The 21,986-nt window shown below is 48.2% G+C and overlaps 1 protein-coding gene across 1 annotated transcript in view; it reads right to left on the bottom strand.

Moving 5' to 3' along the window:
- The window catches only part of shank2b (SH3 and multiple ankyrin repeat domains 2b), a 1,049,335-nt gene that overhangs the window by 940,693 nt on the left and 86,656 nt on the right, over positions 1–21,986 (bottom strand). The window contains exons 7-8 of the mRNA XM_038808421.1: positions 15,842–16,009; positions 10,003–10,119 (exon numbers count right to left, since the gene is read on the bottom strand). Of these exons, the coding sequence (XP_038664349.1) occupies positions 10,003–10,119; positions 15,842–16,009 (285 nt within the window). The remainder of the gene's footprint in view (positions 1–10,002; positions 10,120–15,841; positions 16,010–21,986) is intronic.

The raw sequence follows: 21,986 nt of genomic DNA on the forward strand, positions 1-21,986 counted from the left end.
GATAACTTCGCCCTTGCTTACATTAAATTCCATCTGCCATAATCTTGCCCATTCACCTTGTCTGTCAATTTCTCCTTGCAATTTTATGCTATTATCTGGGTTGTCTACAATGCCACCTAACTTTGTATCATCATCAAATTTGGATATATCACTTCCTATTCCATCATCCAAATCATTAATATCATTAGTGTGAATAATTGAGGCCCCAACACAGATCCCTGTGGGACACCACTCGTCACATCCTGCCAGTTAGAGCAATTACCCATTATCCTCACTCTCTGTCACCTGCCACTCAAAAATTTTTCTAGTCATGTCAATAATTTGCCCTCAACTCCGTGGGCGTCCACCTTGGTTAACAATATCTTATGTGGGACTTTATCAAATGCCTTCTGGAAGTCCATATATAATAATAATAATCTTTATTAGTGTCACAAGTAGGCTGACATTAACACTACAATGAAGTTACTGTGAAAAGCCCCTAGTCGCCACATTCCGGCGCCTGTTCGGGTACACTGAGGGAGAATTCAGAATGTCCAATTCACCTAACAGCACGTCTTTCGGGACTTGTGGGAGGAAACCGGAGCACCCGGAGAAAACCCACGCAGACGCGGGGAGAATGTGTAGACTCCACACAGACAGTGATCCTCTGGTTGCTGTTGAGTAAAGAGCCAAGCGCTCTGTTCCTTTCCCCAATCACCTTTATTTTTCTTTGAACACACTCTGCACCAAACTCTATCGTCACATCACATTGCCCCAAAGGCCACATGTAGCCTCTGTACATATCAGTGACAATTACTGGATCAGTGAGACATTGAATTGGAATGTTTCTTAACCCATTCCTTAACAGAACAAGGGTCCCTGCCGCTGTGAAGCAACAGTGCTAACCACTGTGCGACCATGTCACCCATAAATAATATTCATAGACACTACTCTGTCCACTTCCTTAGTCACCTTTTCAACAATTCAAAAGATTAGTCAGGCACAACCTTCCCTTCACAAATCCATGCTGGCTCTCCCTGATTGACCAAAAAAGTTTGAAGTGCTCAGTTACCCGATCCCTGATTATAGACTCCAGCAATTTCCCCACCACAGTTTGGCCTCAGGCTCTCCGGTCTCGAATTCCCTGGTTTCCCCCTTTCACTCTTCTTAAAATGTGGAGTGTGTGGTGATATGATCTGCATACCTGTCTGCCATTGGGCCAGAACGTCGGCTTACCATTGGCCCTGGTCGGTCATGTGCCTCTCGACCGATTGGCCGATAACCACGCCTCTATTAACGAGGTATAAATGGTCAGACGCCTGACGATCGCCCTTTCCATTGTAGACGATCGCAGAGCTGTGTTCTAGTCAATTAAAGCCAGACTTTGGTAAATCACTCGCCTCGCGTACAATTGATGGTACATCAGAGTGACATTGGCAATTTCCCAATCCAGAGGGACTACTCCTGAATTTTGGGACTTGCCACTTCAACTCACCGCCCGCTCTCACGCCCACATTTTGACTCACTGTTCACCTTTGTTCTGCCATTCACACATTCTAACTCTGAAAGTTAGGGGACTGGATTTTCTGGTCGCCGACGCCGAAATCCTGTTCTGCGATCGGCCGGAGAATCAAAGTTCCCGCCCAAATCGGGGCCGGCGCCACTTTCACGATGCTCCGGCCCTTCCAAAGCAGCATACTCGGAGAGTACCCCCCCCCCCCCCTCCAAAGCAGCATACTCGGAGAGTACCCCCCCCCCCTCCAAAGCAGCATACTCGGAGAGTACGCCCCCCCCATGTACCGACGGCCTCAGGACACTGCCTGTGGCCCGCCCCCGATGCTCTGCCCCCGGCCGTGTTCCCGACGGCATCGGCTGCGTGTGGTCTTACCGGCCGGGAACTCGGTGAGCCAGCTGCGGACTCAGTCCAGTGGCACCACAGTCATGGGAGGGCCGAACCGCGGGTGGGGGGGGGGCTTCATCAGTAGCTGGGGGCACTGCAGGGGGGATGGTCCCTGGCACGCTAGCCAGCCGAAGGAGGGGACTATTTTGTGGGCCGGGTCAGCGAGGAGCCGGTGCCATGCTGCATGGTGGGGCCGCTGCCATGCGTCTGTGCAGCCACGGGCGTGGCAGTTCTCTGGGCCGTATCCGCAGCTATAGCTGGATGCTCTACGCCGCCGGCATGCTAACCCCAGCCAAATGGAGGATCGGTGGCCGTTTTACGCCATTTTCTCTGCCGTTCCCACGCCGGAGTGATGACATAGCCCCAGAATCAGAGAATCCAGCCCAGGGTATCTACACTGTGCTCTCCTATTTCCTTTGACACCCTCTGACGGAGATTCGTCACTCTTTCATTCCATTAATTTCCTCGTTAATGATTCTGTATTTATGTTACTGAAGTCCCTGTCCTCTGCTGACAATTTTTTCGGGACTTCCGTAAAGTTATCCTCCTTTCCATAAGTAAATATTGAGGCAAAGTAATTGTTCACCATGCCGGCTATTTGCCCGTTATCACTGACACTATCTCCATTTTCAGCTTTGAGTGAGCCAACATTGTTCTTCACCTCCCGCTTCCCCTTACGATCACTATAACATTTTATTATTGATTTTGATGTCGTTTGCAAACTTCCTTTTTGATATAACCTGCCCGGATCATGTTGGCTGGGGAAAACTGGCTACTCCGTGGTTCTTGGGGTATATGAGCTCCCCCAATGAGGCGGTGGGGGGGTGGGGGGGGGGGGGGGGGTGCAGAATCATTAGTAGTTGCAGCTATATAAAGAGCTGGCCAGTGTGTTACCGGCTGGAGGAGGAGCAGTGCTGAAATACTGCTGCTATGTACATAGTGTTGTAAATAAAGTTATTTTCTCTTTGACTCTATAAACTCCTGCCTGATTCTGTGTGGCCCTCACAAAACTTTTCATAACTCCTTTTAGTAGCTCTAGTTAACCCTGGTCCACTCTTATATCACCCCAACACCTCACCCTGTTTACCCTGGGGCTGGTTTAGCACACTGGGCTAAATTGCTGAATTTGAAAGCAGACCAAGGCAGGCCAGCAGCATGGTTCAATTCCCGTACCAGCCTCCCCGAACAGGTGCCAGAATGTGGCGACTAGGGGCTTTTCACAGTAACTTCATTGAAGCCTACTCGTGACAATAAGCAATTTTCAAATTTTTCATTTCATTTCATTTTTCATCCTCTTCCCACGGCACCTTCCCAATGCACTGCAGACGGTTGAACTCCTGTCCCTTTACCCCCTCCCTGCTCACCATCCCAGGGCAGAAACACTTTTCAGGTGAGGCAGCGCTTCACGTGCACCTCCTTCAATCTGGTCTGTTGCATTTGCTGCTCCCAGTGTGATCTACTCTATATTGGAGAGACTAAACACAGACTGGGTGACCACTTTGCAGAACGCCTCCGGTCCGTCCACAAGCAGGACCCAGACCTTCCTGTCGCTGCCATTTCAACTCACCGCCCGCTCTCACGCCCACATTTTGACTCACTGTTCACCTTTGTTCTGCCATTCACACATTCTAATCTCTTTATGTGCCAGCATCAGCATCATTTTGAGCTTTAAACACCCTCATTTACATTCCTTGTGTCTTTCTGACATCGACATCTTTGTCAATCTCCACCTATCGCTGGCCCTCTACCCAGCCCCACCGCTCTCTCTCCCCCCCCCCCCCCCCCCCCAATATAAATCTGACTCTATTCCAGTTCTCTCCAGTTGTGACAAAGAATCATCTAGGTGTATTGGACAAGTGAGTTTTAAAGCAGTGATTTGCTTCACTGCTGGTGTCTGGACTGCCCTCTCGCTTCCATAATGTGGAGATGCCGGCGTTGGACTGGGGTGGGCACAGTAAGGAGTCTTACCACACCAGGTTAAAGTCCAACAGGTTTATTTGGAATCACTAGCTTTCGGAGCACTGCTCCTTCACCCGGCAGGAATGTTCCCTTCCAGTCGGGGAATACTTCAGCCCTGAAGGACCCGCCAACGACAGAGGGAGATTGTCCCATCTCAACAAGTTGGCCTTCACCCTCCCCACCGAACTAGTGAAATTGAAATTCCGGAGCCCCGCCCAGTCCTGGATCACTTTTAAATATCTAAAATGAGACTCCGCTAGGCGGAATTTCAGCCCCTCCCCCCGCCCCCGCCCCCACCCCCGGAGGGGAGACCACCAAATACTCACTTTTCCCTAAATTCAATTCGTACTCCAAAAAAATCCCGAATCTCTGGAGCAGCCCCATTAGGTTCCCAATCGAGGAGCTCAGCTCCGAAATAAACAGCAACAAATCAGCTGCATTTAGAGACATTCCATGTTCTACCTCCCCCCCCCCCATTACCTTCTTCCACAACCCCGAGCTCCTCAGCATAATGGCCAAGGGCTCTCCAGCCAATACAAACAGAAGGGGGGACATGGGGCATCCCTGCCTCGTTCCGCGGTCCAATGCAAAATCCCCGCAGTTCATATCATTATTGCGCATGCTTGCCATCGGCTCCTTACATAATACGCCACAAACCTCCGGCCCAATCTCAAATTTCTCCAACGTCGCCATCAAATAACTCTACTCCAGCCGATCAAACGCCTACTCCACATCTAGCGCCACCACCACCTCCGTCTCCCTTCCCTCTGCCGGGGAAAGCACCACATTCAACAGCCTTCTCACATTCAAGTCTGCCCTTAACGAAACCCGTCTGGTCCTCACCAATCACCTTTGGGAGACACACTTCTAACCTTCACACCAACACCTTTACTGGCATCTTGACATCTCCATTCAGCAGAGATATGGGCCTGTACGAGCCACACTCCACCGGCTCCTTATCCCTCTTTAACAGCAGCGAGATGGAGCCCTACCCCATTGTTTGCGCAAGACATCCCAACTGTTACATCCTCAAACATTCCCACCATCAACGGCACCAGCCTATCCTTAAATTATTTCTAAAGTTTGACGGGGAACCCATCCAGCCTCTCCGCCTTCCCTGCTTGCATCCTCAAATCGCCACCTTCACCACCTCCTCTCCCACCAGCTCCTCCAACCCTACCCTCTCTGCCAACCTCGGACATGCCAGCCCACCTAGAAACGCCCTCATCTCCCACTCCTCCTCCTGTGGCTCTGACCCAAACAGATCCCTATAAAATTCCTCAAACACTTTATTAATCCGACCCGGAGCCACCGCCAACTCCCCTGCCCCCCACCCAAACTATCTCCCTCGCCTCCAGAGCTGACCTACCAACATACACCCTGCCTTCTCTCCATACTCAGACAGCTCCCCACCACCTTCTCCATTGGAAACCTCATCCTCTTGCCTCCCAATATTTCCACCCCCCCACCCACCCCCCCTGCCCCCAACCCTACTATCAATCCCTGAGTGAAACATTTGACTCACCAGCCCTTCCTGAGCCTCACCTGATCCTTCACCCTCAGATAGATCTCTTGCAGCATCACCACGTCAACCTTTAAAACTTTCAAGTGTGTGAAAACTCTCGATCACTTTACCGGTCACCCTAACCCCCTCATGTTCCATGTCACTGTTCTGACCAGGGATTCCTCGCCACCACCACCACCAACCCCCACCCCCTCCTATCCGCCATCATCATAACCCCGGGCCAGACCCATCCTTTTGTTACCATCAAACCCTTCCCCCCCCCACCCAGAATCCTCCCTCCACTTCCTCTTGCAAACACCTCCACCAGTATCGAACCCCTCCCCCGGTCACACCTCCCAGGTCCATCGAAACCTGTTCGACCAGGTTCCAATGACTGTGGCCCCTCCCCCCACCACAACTCCCGTTCACTAGCCAACCTTCCCTTGCTAGTGCGGTGACTCCTGCCAGTGCCCCCCTCTCCTCCCATCCCCCTCCTCAGTAACCCTGCCCCACCACCCCAACACTCCCCCATCTCCCTCACAACCCCAACACTCCCCCAACACTCCCCCATCTCCCTCACCACCCCAACACTCCCCCCTCACCACCCCAACACTCCCCCCTCACCATCCCAACACTCCCTCATCTCCCCAACACTCCCCCATCTCCCTCACCACCCCAACACTCCCCCATCTCCCTCACCACCCCAATACTCCCCCATCTCCCCAACACTCCCCCATAGAACAGTACAGCACAGAACAGGCCCTTCGGCCCTCGATGTTGTACCGAGCAATGATCACCCTACTCAAACCCACGTATCCACCCTATACCCGTAACCCAACAACTCCCCCCCTTAACCTTACTATTAGGACACTACGGGCAATTTAGCATGGCCAATCCACCTAACCCGCACATCTTTGGACTGTGGGAGGAAACCGGAGCACCCGGAGGAAACCCACGCACACACGGGGAGGACGTGCAGACTCCACACAGACAGTAACCCAGCCGGGAATCGAACCTGGGACCCTGGAGCTGTGAAGCATTTATGCTAACCACCATGCTACCGTGCTGCCCCATCTCCCTCACCACCCCAACACTCCCCCATCTCCTTCACCACCCCAACACTCCCCCATCTCCCTCACCACCCCAGCACTCCCCATCTCCCTCACCACCCCAACACTCCCCCATCTCCCTCACCACCCCAACACTCCCCCATCGCCCTCACCACCCCAACACTCCCCCCTCACAACCCCAACACTCCTTCATCTCCCTCACCACCCCAACACTCCCCCATCTCCCTCACCACCCCAACACTCCCCCCTCACAACCCCAACACTCCCCCCTCACAACCCCAACACTCCCCCCTCACAACCCCAACACTCCCCCCTCACCACCCCAACACTCCCCCATCTCCCTCACCACCCCAACACTCCCCCCTCACCACCCCAACTCCCTCATATTAAGGAACAGTGCAAAACTGCACCCCCAGAAAGACAGAAACCCAAAACCCAATTACACCCCATTCAAAAAACGGAAAAAGCCAAACTCCCCATCCCCTCCAACCAAGTCCCAGCTCTCATCTCAGTCCCAGTCCTGCAGCCTTTACAAACGCCTCCGCCTCCTCCACTCTCTCAAAATAAAAATCCCTCGAGTTGTGCATCACTCGCAACTTTACAGAGTAAACCACTCTGAACCTCACACCATTATTATACAGAGCTGCCTTCACCTATCCACAGGCTGCCTGCCATCAGGTATATTAGTGTACCAGCTCCTTCCCACTTCACCTCTCATCTCTGCTTCACCCAACTCAAGACTTTCTCCTTCACGTGAAACTTATGAAAGCAGACTCAGACCACGCTCGATAGCTCATTTAGTTTAGGCTTCGGCCTAACTCAGTGGCGGGGGGGGGTCTTCCCCCTCTCCCACCAACTCTGCGAAATACTCGGTCTCGGGCCCTCCACCCCCTCGGGCAGACCCATGATCCGCAGATTTTGCCCCCTCGACCTGTTCTCCAGGTCCTCCACTTTAGCTCCGAGCCCTTTATTGGCCTCCACCATCCTCCACAGCTCCTCACCCATCAAGGTGGACTGGGTGTTGTGTTGTGATATTGCCTTCTCCACCCCTTTCAACTTTTCTCCTTGCTCCATCACTTCATCACTGTCTTCATCACTGCCGCCGTTACCGGTACAATCGCCTCTTCCATCCACTCACTGCAGTCATCATCTCTGTCTACAGCACCTCCACCTGCTTGGCAGACAGCCTCTCGAACCGCCCCCCCCTCCCCAACATCACCTCAGTCAGAGTTCCCACTGTGAGGGGAGTGTCCTCACCAAGTGGCACAGGCCCCGCCATCTTTCTTACTGCCAGACTCACCAATTCTCTCGACGGCAGACATTCCCTCACCTCCTTCTTTCCAGTGCCCTTTTTCTGGGCGTTTTATATCTCTGTTTAGCACAGGGCTAATTCGCTGGCTTTGAAAGCAGACCAAGCAGGCCAGCAGCACGGTTCGATTCCCGTAACAGCCTCCCCGAACAGGCGCCGGAATGTGGCAACTAGGGGCTTTTCACAGTAACTTCACTTGAAGCCTACTCGTGACAATAAGCGATTTTCATTTTCATTTCCTTGTAACTTCCCACACTGCCTCATTCTCAAACTACCGCTGAAACCGGGCAATAATGGTCCAAAAAGCAGAGACTCCAGCAGGAGGTACCTCACCTGGGATCTCCACCGACATGCCGCCCCCAGAAGTCCCACATGTAAGCTATTCTTGTTCGGCTTGAAGTTTCAAAGTTAAATATTGGTTTTCTTTTGTTTACATAACAAAGAACAAAGAAAAGTACAGCACAGAAACAGGCCCTTCGGCCCTCCAAGCCCGTGCCGACCATGCTGTCCGTCTAAACTAAAATCTTCAACACTCCCGGAGTCCGTATCCCTCCATTCCCATCCTATTCATGTATTTGTCAAGATGCCCCATAAACATCACCATAGTCCCTGCTTCCACCACCTCCTCCGGCAGCGAGTTCCAGGCACCCACTACCCTCTGTGTAAAACCTTGCCTCGTACATCTCCTCTAAACCTTGCCCCTCGCACCTTAAACCTATGCCCCCAAGTAATTGATTCTTCCACCCTGAGAAAAGCTCAAAATAAAACCTAGAATTCCTTTTTTCAATACCGTAAGAAAAATGTAATGCTGTCTTTAATGTCTGGTGATCTTGCACTTCCAAATTCCCTCTTCTCTTTCACAATTCTAAGCCTCCAATCACTGGTGTTATTGGCTACATCATAAAATGCACCACTTAACATGTAGTGACATTGGATTCCATCTGCGACTCTTTAGTCCATTCCACAAACTCACTAATAAGCAGCTCCAGCTGGTCTTCCAACATACTTTGCATGTTGGCATCATCCACTTTGGGAAGCTGGTTAACTTAATTGGCAAGAGTGTCATTCGGAATGTTGCCAACAGCATCGGTTTGAGCCCCATACCAGCCGAGGTAGACTTAGGACTTGCCTCCTTGCCCTACCCGAAGAGGGGAAGGCATTGCCACTCCAAATCGATAATAATTGCCAAGGAACTAGTTCTGTTCAAAACATCAACAGACAGTGAGCCAAGGATCTGGCTCCAGGCAGAGTGCTTGTGACGTGAGTGAATCCACCACATCTAGGTGCTTTTTTCTAGTATTTCACAGAAGAGCAGCTTACTTTGATGAGAATAAAATTTTTGATGAAAAGCTAAAGATGTCTGAATGCTTGACCAATGGAAACCATCCAGAAATATCAAAGAGAGCTGGGTCGACGAGCAAGTCAGAAGCCAAATCTTTGACTGGCTTGGTACAATTAAATTATGCAACACAAGTCCTCCGACAGAATTAAACTGGAGAGCTCGCAGTGCAGCTCAAAGCTTAGAAATTACTAATGTAAAAACAGAAAGTCCTGGAGGCACCAAGGGGTATGGGGAGAACATGGGAGTATGGCAATGAGATAGAGGATCAACCATGATCATATTGAATGGCGGAGCAGTTCCGAAGGGATGTATGGCCACTTTCTGCTCCTAGTTTCTATGGAAATACTCAGCAAGTCTGGCAGCAGCTGTGGAAAGAGAAATAGAATCAACATTTCAAGTCAAAAATGACTTCTTGGGGGTAGCATGGTGGCCTAGTGGTTAGCACAACCGCCTCACGGCGCTGAGGTCCCAGGTTCGATCCCGGCTCTGGGTCACTGTCTGTGTGGAGTTTGCACATTCTTCCCGTGTCTGCGTGGGTTTCGCCCCCACAACCCAAAGATGTGCAGAGTAGGTGGATTGGCCACGCTAAATTGCCCCTTAATTGGAAAATATAATTGGGTAATCTAAATTTAAAAAAAAAAAATGACTTCTTGGAAATTACTGTCAGGAATAACAACGGGAAAATAATTCCTGCAACTGTTATTTTAATGAAAAGATTAGCCCATGTGGAATAAATGACAGGTATCTCACAGGAATGTAGTAACTATTGTGTCAATTGTTGCAGCTTGCAGTTTCACAGTGACTTTATCGGATAACATATCATTATATTCCTTTCAAAAATTATTGCTGGCCTTCCTACTCAATTGGTGAACTGTAATATGAAAGAAGATTAATCGTAAAATAAAAATTAAGATACTGCAACGAGTGTCAGCTTCTCACCTGATTATAAAGAGCACAGACGTGGAGTGCTGCGTTGCCTGAGGCGTTCTGCGCTCCCATATCAGCCCCGTAGAAAAGCAGATGTTCCAGATGTTGAACGTAACCATAACGACATGCCTAAGAAGAGGATTGAAATTATCATTCAAATTTCAGACAACGTAAACATTTATTTCCCATAATAGGAATCTCAGTTTTGAAATGGAGCGAACATTTTGCAACTTGGCAACACGGGCACAGATAAAAGTTCTATTGGAGAATTTATGCATGTGTGATTGTAAAGGACATTTCTTTAGCCAAAAGGGATATAGAACATAGAACAGAACAGGCCCTTCGGCCCTCAATGTTATGCCAAGCAATGATCACCCTACTCAAACCCACATATCCACCCTATACCCGTAACCCAACAACCCCCCCCCCCCTAACCTTACTTTTAAGGACACTACGGGCAATTTAGCATGGCCAATCCACCTAACCCGCACATCTTTGGACTGTGGGAGGAAACCGGAGCACCCGGAGGAAACCCACGCACACACAGGGCGGACGTGCAGACTCCGCACAGACAGTGACCCAGCCAGGAACCGAACCTGGGACCCTGGAGCTGTGAAGCATTTATGCTAACCACCATGCTACCATGGAGAACAAAGATTGAAACAAATAAACGCTTCATTGATTTGCATTTCACCATTCAGAATCGTAGAATCGTTACAGAGCAGAAGTAGGCATTCGGCACATGAAGTGTGCACTGACCCTCTGAAAGAGCACCCTACCTAGGGCCACTTCCCTGCTCAGCTGGGACTCAGGGCCTTACATGTTAATAGCCGGCCCACATAGTGACTGGCATCCTGTCATACTGTCTGTCACCGATTGGCTAGACACCACCATAGCGGCTGTTTCTTTACACTTAAATAAAACTCCAGTTCACACACCTTCTCCGGCTTCCTGAATGTTTATAATTATCGACCAAATACAATAGAAGTCGCCAAAACAAAACTATTTCTCTTTTACTAATAATAGTATTACTTTGCTTGGTAACTTACTGGGCAGCTGCTGACGGATATGTATGTCACAGGGAAGGAGGTGAGCTATAAGGACTTGTCAGCTCCAGGTTCGGAGTTGGATTCGATCACCTTAACTAAGCGCAGTGCTGGATGCTGCACTTCCTTCAACATTCTGGATTAAAGGAGAAATATCAGCCTGGAAATCCCGCTTCCCATTTCTATACAGACTCCCGCTGGAAAACTGTGCACTTGGGTTTGGGGTAAGGTCAGCAATAAGTTACAAAGGAAGAAAGACTTGCCTTTAATGATCTCAATATGTTCCACACACAATGAAGTGCAGCCAATCTCTGCACAGCAAGATCCCAAAAAGAGCAACGTGACAACAACCAGGCAATCTGTTTTTGTTTTGTGATGTTAATTGAGGGATAAATATTGGCCTGGACGTCAGGAGTAACACCTCTGCCCATCTTCAGAACAGTTCCAGGGCATCTTTCAGACCACCTGGGGTATCAGACAGACACGGGCCTGGGGACAATACCTCAACTGAATGATGAGAAGTTGGGTTGAGATATCATACTCCTGCAGCTGAATAGCTTGGTCGGGACCATAATAAGCACATTCAGGCATGATTGAGGGGGTATGAAAGAGAGGAGGATGTGAAAGAGATAAAGCACTGGAGGGGTTTCACTGAATAATCAGACATTCGGCTCATGTGAGCAAAGTTTAGAGTGTTTAACTATATGAAAACAATATTAGTTATATTCTATTAATGTGTGGGACCCTCCAACACAGTGTTACAGTTAAGCACCAATATATAACACCAAGGATTGAGTCCTGACTCGAGAGTTGCAAATGGAAGCAAGTCTAGTGGACATTGTCACGTTTGTTGGATCTGATTATTATCTGATTGGTATATTGTCATGAGAATGTCACTTTAAGAAATGTTTGGTTGCTCATGTTACTGCAGTGTTGTCAGAGTGCGGGTGGAGCTGTGCTCTGGCTCTGCTTTTTAGTTTTGCTTTGAGAAAAGCTTGGGTGTGTCTGTGTTTTTTTGATTTCATGTTCAGTGTTGGAGCTGAAGCCAGACAAAGCAGGTGTACTGTTGATCTCTCTGCCATGAAAAGACTATCTCTTGATCATTTGGTGAATTCAGAATTATAAATGTTCTCAGTGGTGAATGTAAACATAATGTGCTTCTGTTAAAAGGTGTTTCTTTGGTCTTCTGGATGTTGTTTAGAAAGTTATTAAGGATTACTTAGTGTTGTATTCTTTGAGGGTTGTATTTGAATTGATGGTTGCTAAGATGTTCACTGTATGTGTTAAAAAGGTTAACTTGAGTTCATAGAATAAACATTGTTTTGCTTTAAAAAATACTTTTCCATTTCTGCTGTTCCACACCTGTAGAGTGGGCCATGTGCTCCCCATACCACAATCTAGTAAAAGTTGTGGGTCAGGTGAACTCCATGATACCCAATTCTCTCAAAGGTCAAACTGGCGATACGAGGAATCTGAACATCTGAGCCTTGACTTCACTCGTCAGGACGAGCTGGGATGTGAAGATGGCGTGATTCTCTGGGGATCAGGGCTGGTAGCCCACCTCAGTCCAGGGGCTCCTTCTTCAAGAGCAACATATCCCCGACCCAGGACAGGCAAGGATGAAGATGTTGGCATGCAGTTACGTCAGGTAGCCCAGGAATGGGCAAAGCCATTGAAGAGCTCAAACAGCAGAGCCACCCTTGCCAAATGCAGCAATCTTTACTGTCTGTCTTCTGACACATTGCGCCCCTGGGAATGGTCAGATCACCCATTAACCAGAATCCATGTGGATTAGAACAAAGAACAATACAGGCCCTTCAGCCCTCCAACCCTGTACCGGTCATGATACGAACCTTTGCCAAAACCCTCAGTACTTCCTTGTGCCGTATCCCTCCATACCCATCCTATCCATGTGTTATGCGGATCCATTCCTGGGAAGGATGTTTTGACGCTGGTAGACGCGCAAAGTGGCTCTCGATCCACTACCTTGGCGGCCACAGTAGGGACTTTACGATGTGTGTTTACCATTCATGGAATTCCCGAAGTAATCGTTTCAGAAAATGGCACTCGCTATGATTTCCAGCTATGATTATTGTGAGAACAGATAGCTCGAAATTGTGGATGGTAAAATCAAAGACTGGAAGTGTACAATGTTGTGATATTTCTTGTAGGCGCATGTCAGGAGCTCCATAGATGGTGCCTTTCCCCTCGCTGCCTGGCTATATGCTGTGATCCCGGAGATCAACACAAGAGCAGGTCAGAGACTGGGATGAGTAACTCGCCTTCCAACTCCCTCAAACAAGGTACAAATCAGGAGTGAGACGGAATATTCTCCCTTTCCTGGATGGGTGCAGCTCCAGCCATATTGAGAAGCTGATCGAGGAGTGCACCAGGTGCTGGGCTCTGACTCAGCATAGCTTAGCTGTCAAACAGCCACTCTGACAATGTTTGTAGGAGAAACACAGTGATCGAGTGCAGGAATCTGGGCGAGTTTCCATGAAATCATGTTACAAAGAGAGCAAATCTGTGGTGTTTGAAGTTGAGAGAAGCTGGAGCGAGCGTGTGAGTGTAAAATCAGGATTGCAGTCTCGATTGAAAATGAAATGAAAATCGCTGATCGTCACGAGTAGGCTTCAATGAAGTTACTGTGAAAAGCCCCTAGTCGCCACATTCTGGCGCCTGTTCGGGGAGGCTGGTACGGGAATCGAACCGTGCTGCTGGCCTGCTTGGTCTGCTTTAAAAGCCAGCGATTTAGCCCAGTGAGCTAAACCAGCCCCTGATTGCTTCAGCTATTTGCTTTCAGTCAGATCTGGAATTACCATCTCTTCTTCTATGGGGAAAAAAATCAAATGAAATAACTTTAATGCAACGCTTTCTGGTCCCTGCAGTGACCATCACCTTGGTGGGCAGGATCTGAACTCCGAGTCAAAAAAGTCATTTTCAGGGACTTAAGCACAAAATCTAGACTGATGCTTCTGTTCGCAACTCTGACTTCCAGTTGAGCTGGGAAATTGGGAATGTGTCTGCTGTCTCTGGGGGATATAAACTAACTCCTCTTTCAACGAAGAGCACGGGAATTCGCCTGGATCCCTGGTCAATATTTATCCCTCAACCAAACGATACATTTCCATGGAGAAAAACTAAAATAAGTGCAGGGAGCAGGCTGCAGACTGAATCAAGGCCATTGATTGTACAGCTCGACAGATGACTCAGGTTTGTGTGAGGTTAGCACCACTCAAAGCCAACTTACTCCACTTAACTTTGAGGTGCATTCGATCTGCCAATGTGTTCCTAGGTCCTCCAATGCAGCATTAGAGGATTGGAGGTCTTAATGGAGGAGATAGACTGGAGAGATGTCCTCTGTTCACAGACACTGAGAAAACAGTGGGTGTAGACAACCTCCCTGATGCGGAAGAGGAACACCAGCTCGAATATGTTACAGGTGTCATCTGCTTCTTCCTGGAAGTATCACAACATGGAGGAATTCATAGCCATGGTGACCTCTGCAGCCTTGCGGAACGGGTGCAATTTTGGTGCTGAAATTGCAACCACGGCTTTGGCACGAAATGTGTTGCGTGGACCAATTTTGTGGCATCTGTCTTTCTTTCCAAAACCTTGTTTTTTCCATCTTTTCTACCTAGTGGATACCCAATGATTAGAAGTTTCTCCAATGTGTTATCCAAGGAAGCAATGTTTGGAACAGCGTCAAAACAGATAATACAAGATAGCTGACTCTGATTAGCCGATGTCAATGCATCCAGGCTGTCAATGTAGCCTAACTCCCGGCGTGACTTGTCAACTGTAATGAGTTGCACTACTCACACTTCTGAATAAATAAATTGTAGATTCCCATCATTGAGATCAGTGTCACATAACCCATATCTGTTCAGCTTGTTTATGGTGCAGGTACCACCTATCATATTTATTGGTTTGAAAGCATATTTAGATAAATTATGTAAAACTCACTTTTTTAAATCCAAGGTGTGGAGACCAGCATTTAATGACCATTTCAAGTTTCAAGGGAGCAAAACAGTGAGTCTTTGTGACATTTCAGAGGGCAGTTAAGAGTGAAGCACATTGATGCAGAACTGAATTCATATTTCGATAAGACTGCAGCTGCAGAAAGAACAGTTGCATTTTGCTAATATTTCAATTGCTCCGTGATCAATTTTTCATTTTTAAAATAAATTTAGAGTACCCAATTCATTTTTTCCAATTAAGGGGCAATTTAGCGTGGCAAATCCACCTAGCCTGCACACCTTTGGGTTGTGGGGGCGAAACCCACACAAACACGGGGAGAATGTGCAAACTCCACACGGACAGTGACACAGAGCCGGGATTGAACCTGGGACCATCGGTGACCTGACGTAGCAGTGCTAACCACTGTGCCACCGCGCTGCCCTTGCCTTTTCATTTTAACATCTTTTTTTTATGACTTTAAATTCTGAAACTGCCAAGGTGGGATTTGAACTTGCATTATCGGTCAATCCATTGGTCAAGTCCTATCAATTGCTCTCCCGATAATATGACCGCTGTGCTACCATAACCTGTTAAAATATCATAGTCTACTGCAAAAGATAAATCATATAATGTAATCACAAAGACTCAGAAGTGATGCTATGTGATCCTCGTGTTGGTGTGCTGAATTATTTCATCTGAAATTCCTCCATGTAACACGTTAGTGGATGGATTAAATCTCAAATAAATTGAGGAAATGATTTCAGATAAATGCACACAATTATCCTACCCTGGAACTATACTTTCTGTGAGTAATGTCACAAGGAAGAATAATTAGTTTTATTTACCTGATGGATTTCCTGCCATCCATTTTCATCTTTACAACCAATTGAAGCATGTTCATAAAGCAGTAGTTCGCAGCAGTAAGGGTCCCCTCCGACCATCGTAGTGTGATAGAGTGATGTCAGCCCCCGACTGTCCTTATAATCAGTAGAAGCTCCCAGTTCCAGGAGAGTCTGGAAAATAACGTGAAAGATATAAAAAATATCCGGACTGACTTCTTATTTTAGAATGAAACGGCATTGAACTGCCCATTTCAAATCTTCAAGCTGTAGTGAAATACTGCACTTAGAGAGAGACAAGGGACGAGAGGTCAGTTCACACGGTACCAATTTCACAGGCTTTAAGCAGACAAGTTGCGATTGAACATGGTGGTCAACATGGCCAGAACTCCTGCGTAGGCATCTGTACAAGTTGTGGTCAGTTGCTTCATGTGGTCAGGAGCTAAACCAGGAATTTTGCTCCATCCATATCTACATTATATCCATGGGCTGCTGATGGACGATTGCTTTCCTACCATCTGACAGTCAGGCCTCCCCTTCAAACCTCCAGAATGTTTGAGGGCCTTACTGACTGTGTGAGGAGACCTGAATTCACTGCCCTGCCAAGCTGCCTCTGGGCAGTAACTGGATCCCACAGTTTACCAGTAATCACCAAATAAAGCCAGTGGATTGTTTTTAAAGCTCAAGTAGAGAGTATAGTTCTGGTGACTGTAGGACAGGAAGGATATGATCACACTAGTGATGGTCCAGAGGAGATTACATAAATAGATACATAGGAGCAGGAGGAGGCCCTTTGGCCCTTCGAGCCTGCTCCGCCATTCATCACGATCATGGCTGATCATCCAACTCAGTAGCCTAATCCTGCTTTCTCCACATAGCTTTTGATCCCATTTTCCCCAAGTGCTATATCCAGCCGCCTCTTGAATATACTCATTGTTTTAGCATCAACTACTGTGGTAATGAATTCCACAGGCTCACCACTCTTTGTGTGAAGAAATGTCTCCTTATCTCTGTCCGAAATGGTTTACCCTGAATCCTCAGACTGTGACCCCTAGTTCTGGACACACCCATCATTGATAACATCTTCCCTGCATCTACCCTGTCTAGTCCTGTTAGAATTTTATGAGTCTCTATGAGATCCCCCCTCATTCTTCTGAACTCCAGCTAGAACAATCCCTACCTAGTCAATCTCTCCTCATATGACAGTCCCGCCATCCCTGGAATCAGTCTGGTAAACCTTCGCTGCTCTCCCTCGAGAACAAGAACATCCTTCCTCAGAGAAGGAGACCAAAACTGCGCACAATACTCCAGGCGTGGCCTCACCAAGGCCCTGTATAATTGCAGCAACACATCCCTGCTTCTATACTCGAAACCTCTCGCAATGAAGGCCAACATACCATTAGCCTTCTTTACCACCTGCTGCACCTGCATGCTTACCTTCAGCGACTGGTGCACAAGGACACCCAGATCCTGCTGCACACTCCCCTCTCCCAATTCACAACCATTCAGGTAGTAATCTGCCTTCCTGTTTTTGCTTTCAAAATGAATAAACTCGCACTTATCCAAATTATACTGCATCTGCCATTGATTTGCCCACTCGCCCAACCTGTCCAGATCATGCTGTAGGATCCCTGCATCCTCGTCACAATTCACCCTCCCACCTAACTTGGTATTGTCTGCAAACTTTGAGATGTTACATTTTGTTCCCTCATCCAAATCATTAATATATATTGTGAATAGCCGGGGTCCCAGCACCGATCCCTGTGGTACCCCGCTGGTTACTGCCTTCCAATTTGAAAAGGACCCATTAATCCCGACTCTTTGTTTCCTCTCTGCCAACCAATTTCTATCCACCTCAATGCACTTCACTTATATTTGCACAATAATCTTTTTGTGGGACTTTGTCAAACGCCTTCTGAAAGTCCAAATATACATCGACTGGCTCCCTCTCGTCAACTGTGCTGGTTACATCTTCAAAGAATTCCAACAAATTTGTCAAGCATGATTCTCCCTTCATAAATCCATGCTGATCCTGCCACTGCTTTCTAAATGTTCCGCTATAAAGTCCTTTATAGAAAGCAAAGAGTGGGGATTAATGGGTGTTTCTCTGGTTGGCAATCAGTACTAGTGGTGTCCCTCAGGGATCCGTGTTGGGCCCACAATTGTTCACAATTTACATAGATGATTTGGAGTTGGGGAAGTGCAATGTGTCCAAGTTTGCAGACGACACTAAGGTGAGTGGTAAAGCAAAAAGTGCAGATGATACTGGAAGTCTGCAGAGGGATTTGGATAGGTTAAGTGAATGGGCTAGGGTCTGGCAGATGGAATACAATGTTGACAAATGTAAGGTTATCCATTTTGGTAGGAATAACAGCAAACGGGATTATTATTTAAATGATAAAATATTAAAGCATGCCGCTGTTCAGAGAGACTTGGGTGTGCTAGTGCATGAGTCACAGAAAGTTGGTTTGCAGGTGCAACAGGTGATTAAGAAGGCAAATTGAATTTTGTCCTTCATTGCTAGAGGGATGGAGTTTAAGACTCGGGAGGTTATGCTGCAATTGTATGAGGTGTCAGTGAGGCCACACCTGGAGTATTGTGTTCAGTTTTGGTCTCCTTACCAGAGAAAGGACGTACTGGCGCTGGAGGGTGTGCAGAGGAGATTCACTAGGTTAATCCCAGACTTGAAGGGGTTGGATTACAGTGGACTGGGACTGTACTTGTTGGAATTTAGAAGGATGCGGAGGGGATCTTATAGAAAAATAGAAAATTATCAAGGGAATAGATAGGATAGATGCGGGCAGGTTGTTTCCACTGGCGGGTGAAAGCAGAACTAGGGGGCATAGTCTCAAAATAAGGGGAAGTAGATTTAGGACTGAGTTTAGGAGGAACTTCTTCACCCAAAGGGTTGTGAATCTATGGAATTCCTTGCTCAGTGAAGCAGTTGAGGCTCCTTCATTCAATGTTTTTAAGATAAAGATAGATAGTTTTTTTGAAGAATAAAGGGATTAAGGGTTATGGTGTTCGGGCCGGAAAGTGGAGCTGAGTCCACAAAAGATTAGCCATGGTCTTATTGAATGGCGGAGCAGGCTCGAGGGGCCAGGTGGCCTACTCCTGCTCCTAGTTCTTATGTTCTTAGAATGGATTCAAGCATTTTCCCCACTACCAATGTTAGGCTGACTGGTCTATAATTCCCTGCTTTCTCTCTACCTCCCTTTTTGAATATTGGAGTGACGTGAGCTACCCTCCAATCTGCAGGTATAGTTCCAGAGTCTATAGAATCCCGGAGGATGACCACCAATGCATCCACTATTTCCAGAGCCACTTCCTTAAGCTCTCTGGGATGCAGATTCTCAGGCCCTGGGGATGTATCCGCCTTCAATCCCATCAGTTTTCCCAGCACCATTTCTCTACTAATGTTGATCTCCCGCAATTCTTCCCCCTCACTAAACCTTTCATTCTCCAACATTTCTGGGATCTGACTTGTGTCCTCTTTTGTGAAGATAGAACCAAAGTATGTATTTAATTGCTCAGCCATTTCTTTGTCCCTTATTATGCATTCCACTGTTTCTGTCTGTAAGGGACCTACATTTCTCTTTACCGATCTCTTTCTCTTCACATATCTGTAGAAACTCTCAGTGTCAGTTTTTATATTCTCTGCAAGCTTACCTGCCTCACTCGCAGCCACACCCTCCTGTCCCTGACCACTGGCCGAATTCAAGGTATTTAATCAAAAGGATGTGACTGCCTACTGGAACACAGTGTCCAGGTACCTGTCCCCCACCCAGAGGTGTCGCAGGGTCCGAAGCTCAGAAACCAGCTCATCAACTCTGAGCCAGAGTCTCTCAAGCAACCAACACTTACTACAGACGTGCTCACTGGGAACCACAATGGAGCCCACCAGCTCCCACATCATGCAGGAACACCACATCACCTGCCCCTCCATCTCTATTTTATTTTATTTGTTCTAATTTGGTTTTTAAGTAATTTTATAAAATTTAAACATTTTAAAATATTTCTCCTTATGACCTCAGTCTCAACGCAATTTCTAACCAATAATTTAAATGAGCCAAGTCTTCAGGTCTGGCCTGCAGGAAGATCGCCTCTACCCCTAACTCCCCTCCACACTGACCCCATTCCCACCTCTCACTGGGCCGGCCCGACTGGCCCCGGTGACACTGCTCCACGTCCACTCTTTGTGGCCACTCCATGATTGCTCTTTCCTCTGGGCCTCCCGCAGTCTCAGGTTCCTGCTCCGTGTGCTCCTGGTGGGGCTGAATCAGCCCCTAATTAGCTAGCGGCTCTTGGAGACGGCATAGTTGTCCTGTGAGCCCGGAGGGTGACATGGTAGCACAGTGGTTAGCACTGCTGCCTCATAGCTCCAGAGTCCCGGGTTCACTTCTGGCCTTAGGTACCTGTTCGGAGTCTGCACTTTCTCCCCGTGTCTGTGTGGGTTTCCTCCGGGTGCTCCGGTTTCCTCCCAGGGTCCAAACACGCACATGTTAGGTGGATTGGCCATGATAAATTTCTGCTTGGTGTCCAAAAAGGTTGGGTGGGGTTACTGGGTTATGGGGGTAGGGAGGAGGCATGAGCTTATGTAGAGTGCTTTTTCCATGGGCCGGTGCAGACTCGATGGGCCGAATGGCCTCCTTCCGCACAGTAAATTCTATGATTCTATGAACCCTGATGGCTGGCAGGAAAGTGCCTGATTGGAATCAAATTCCCTCATGGTCCCTCAGAATGGTGGCATCAGGGTTTCTCTCCACCATTGGCCAGAGCTGCTGACGTGGCTGTTATTAACGTTGGACCTGAGAGAATGGAGTGCCACAAGTTCACAGGGAAACAGGTTCGAGTGAGTGAAAGGAGCAGAGAAATTGAGACGGCTGATGGAAGTCAACATTTCTCAATGGAAAGATCTAGAGAGGATAAGAGGCCAGAGCAACGGACCCAGGTGGAAGGGGAATACTGGAAGTGGGTGAAGAGTGTGCTAAATGGAGGAAGGAGGGGAACTGGGTGGTAGAGTGTTGGCCAAGGAAGTGGGCATGGAAACAAAGATGGCAGAAAAAGAACTCAGCATTGTGTCAATTGGTCCGTTTTGGGTCTCAATCCAGTCCTGTCACAGTTCATGGCTAATGCCCGTTATTTTTCATAAACAGGTAAATACAATTGGCATAATTTTGCTTTTGTACTGAAATTTTCCAACACGACAGGGTTAGAACTTCAGGAGGCCAGTTTCTCATCTTCCTCTCAGCTAAGGTAACCAATTGGGTCAAGTTGTGAATCAAGAACAAGGCAGCATTATCTTAAAATCAGAACTGGACTACCCGGGACTACTTAAAAGTGAAATCAGAGGATTATGTTCTCACAGAAAGAGCAGCAAAAGTCCAAGGTCTGGATTCTCTGCACCCCGCCCCAAAATCACGGACGGCAACGGGTCGGCGAGTCCGTTTTCCTGCACGAAATCGGGACCAGCACCGGTTTTGCTCCCCCCAGCCTCCCCCCCCCCCCCCCCCCCCCCCCCCCGGAAAAGCGGTGCACTCTTGGAGTAATCTACGCCGCGTATCCACAGCCTCAGGCCATTGCCTGCGGACTCAGTCCCCGGCCGCCACAGTCGAGGAGGAGCCGATCGGAGTGCAGAGTGGATCTCTTTCAGGGCTGGGGACAATGTGTGCGGGCGGTCCGGGGCGGGCGAGCGGCCGACGCGGGGCACTATTCCGGTGGTCTAGGTCCACGAGCCGGGTCAGCCATGGATCACGGCCGCTGGAGGCTGCCACCCCGCGCATGCGCGGCCTCTGACCCAGAAGTGCGGGGGCTGTATCGGTAGCTGGAGCTACAATCTCCACAACAGTTTTGCCTGCCAGCCTCCTGCAAGATGGTGAATCGGTGGTCCCAGAACTCCACAGGCACCGGGAGTTGGATCAATTACAGATTTAAAGTTGGATAACAGGTTTTTGTCTGGTACCAAGGGATGGGGAGTAAAGGCTGGTAAATGCAGTTGAGGCGCAGATTAGACACAGTTTAGTTGAATGGCAGAACAGGCTCAATGTGCTGTATGGCCTTCTCCTCTTCCTATATGCCTATTGTTCTTGTTAATTTGTAGTTTCCTCGATGAAGAATGTTTCCCTCGGATGACTATTATTTCCCTGGGGAG

The sequence above is a fragment of the Scyliorhinus canicula genome, chromosome 9, assembly GCF_902713615.1.
Source record: "Scyliorhinus canicula chromosome 9, sScyCan1.1, whole genome shotgun sequence".
Classification (NCBI taxonomy): domain Eukaryota; kingdom Metazoa; phylum Chordata; class Chondrichthyes; order Carcharhiniformes; family Scyliorhinidae; genus Scyliorhinus; species Scyliorhinus canicula.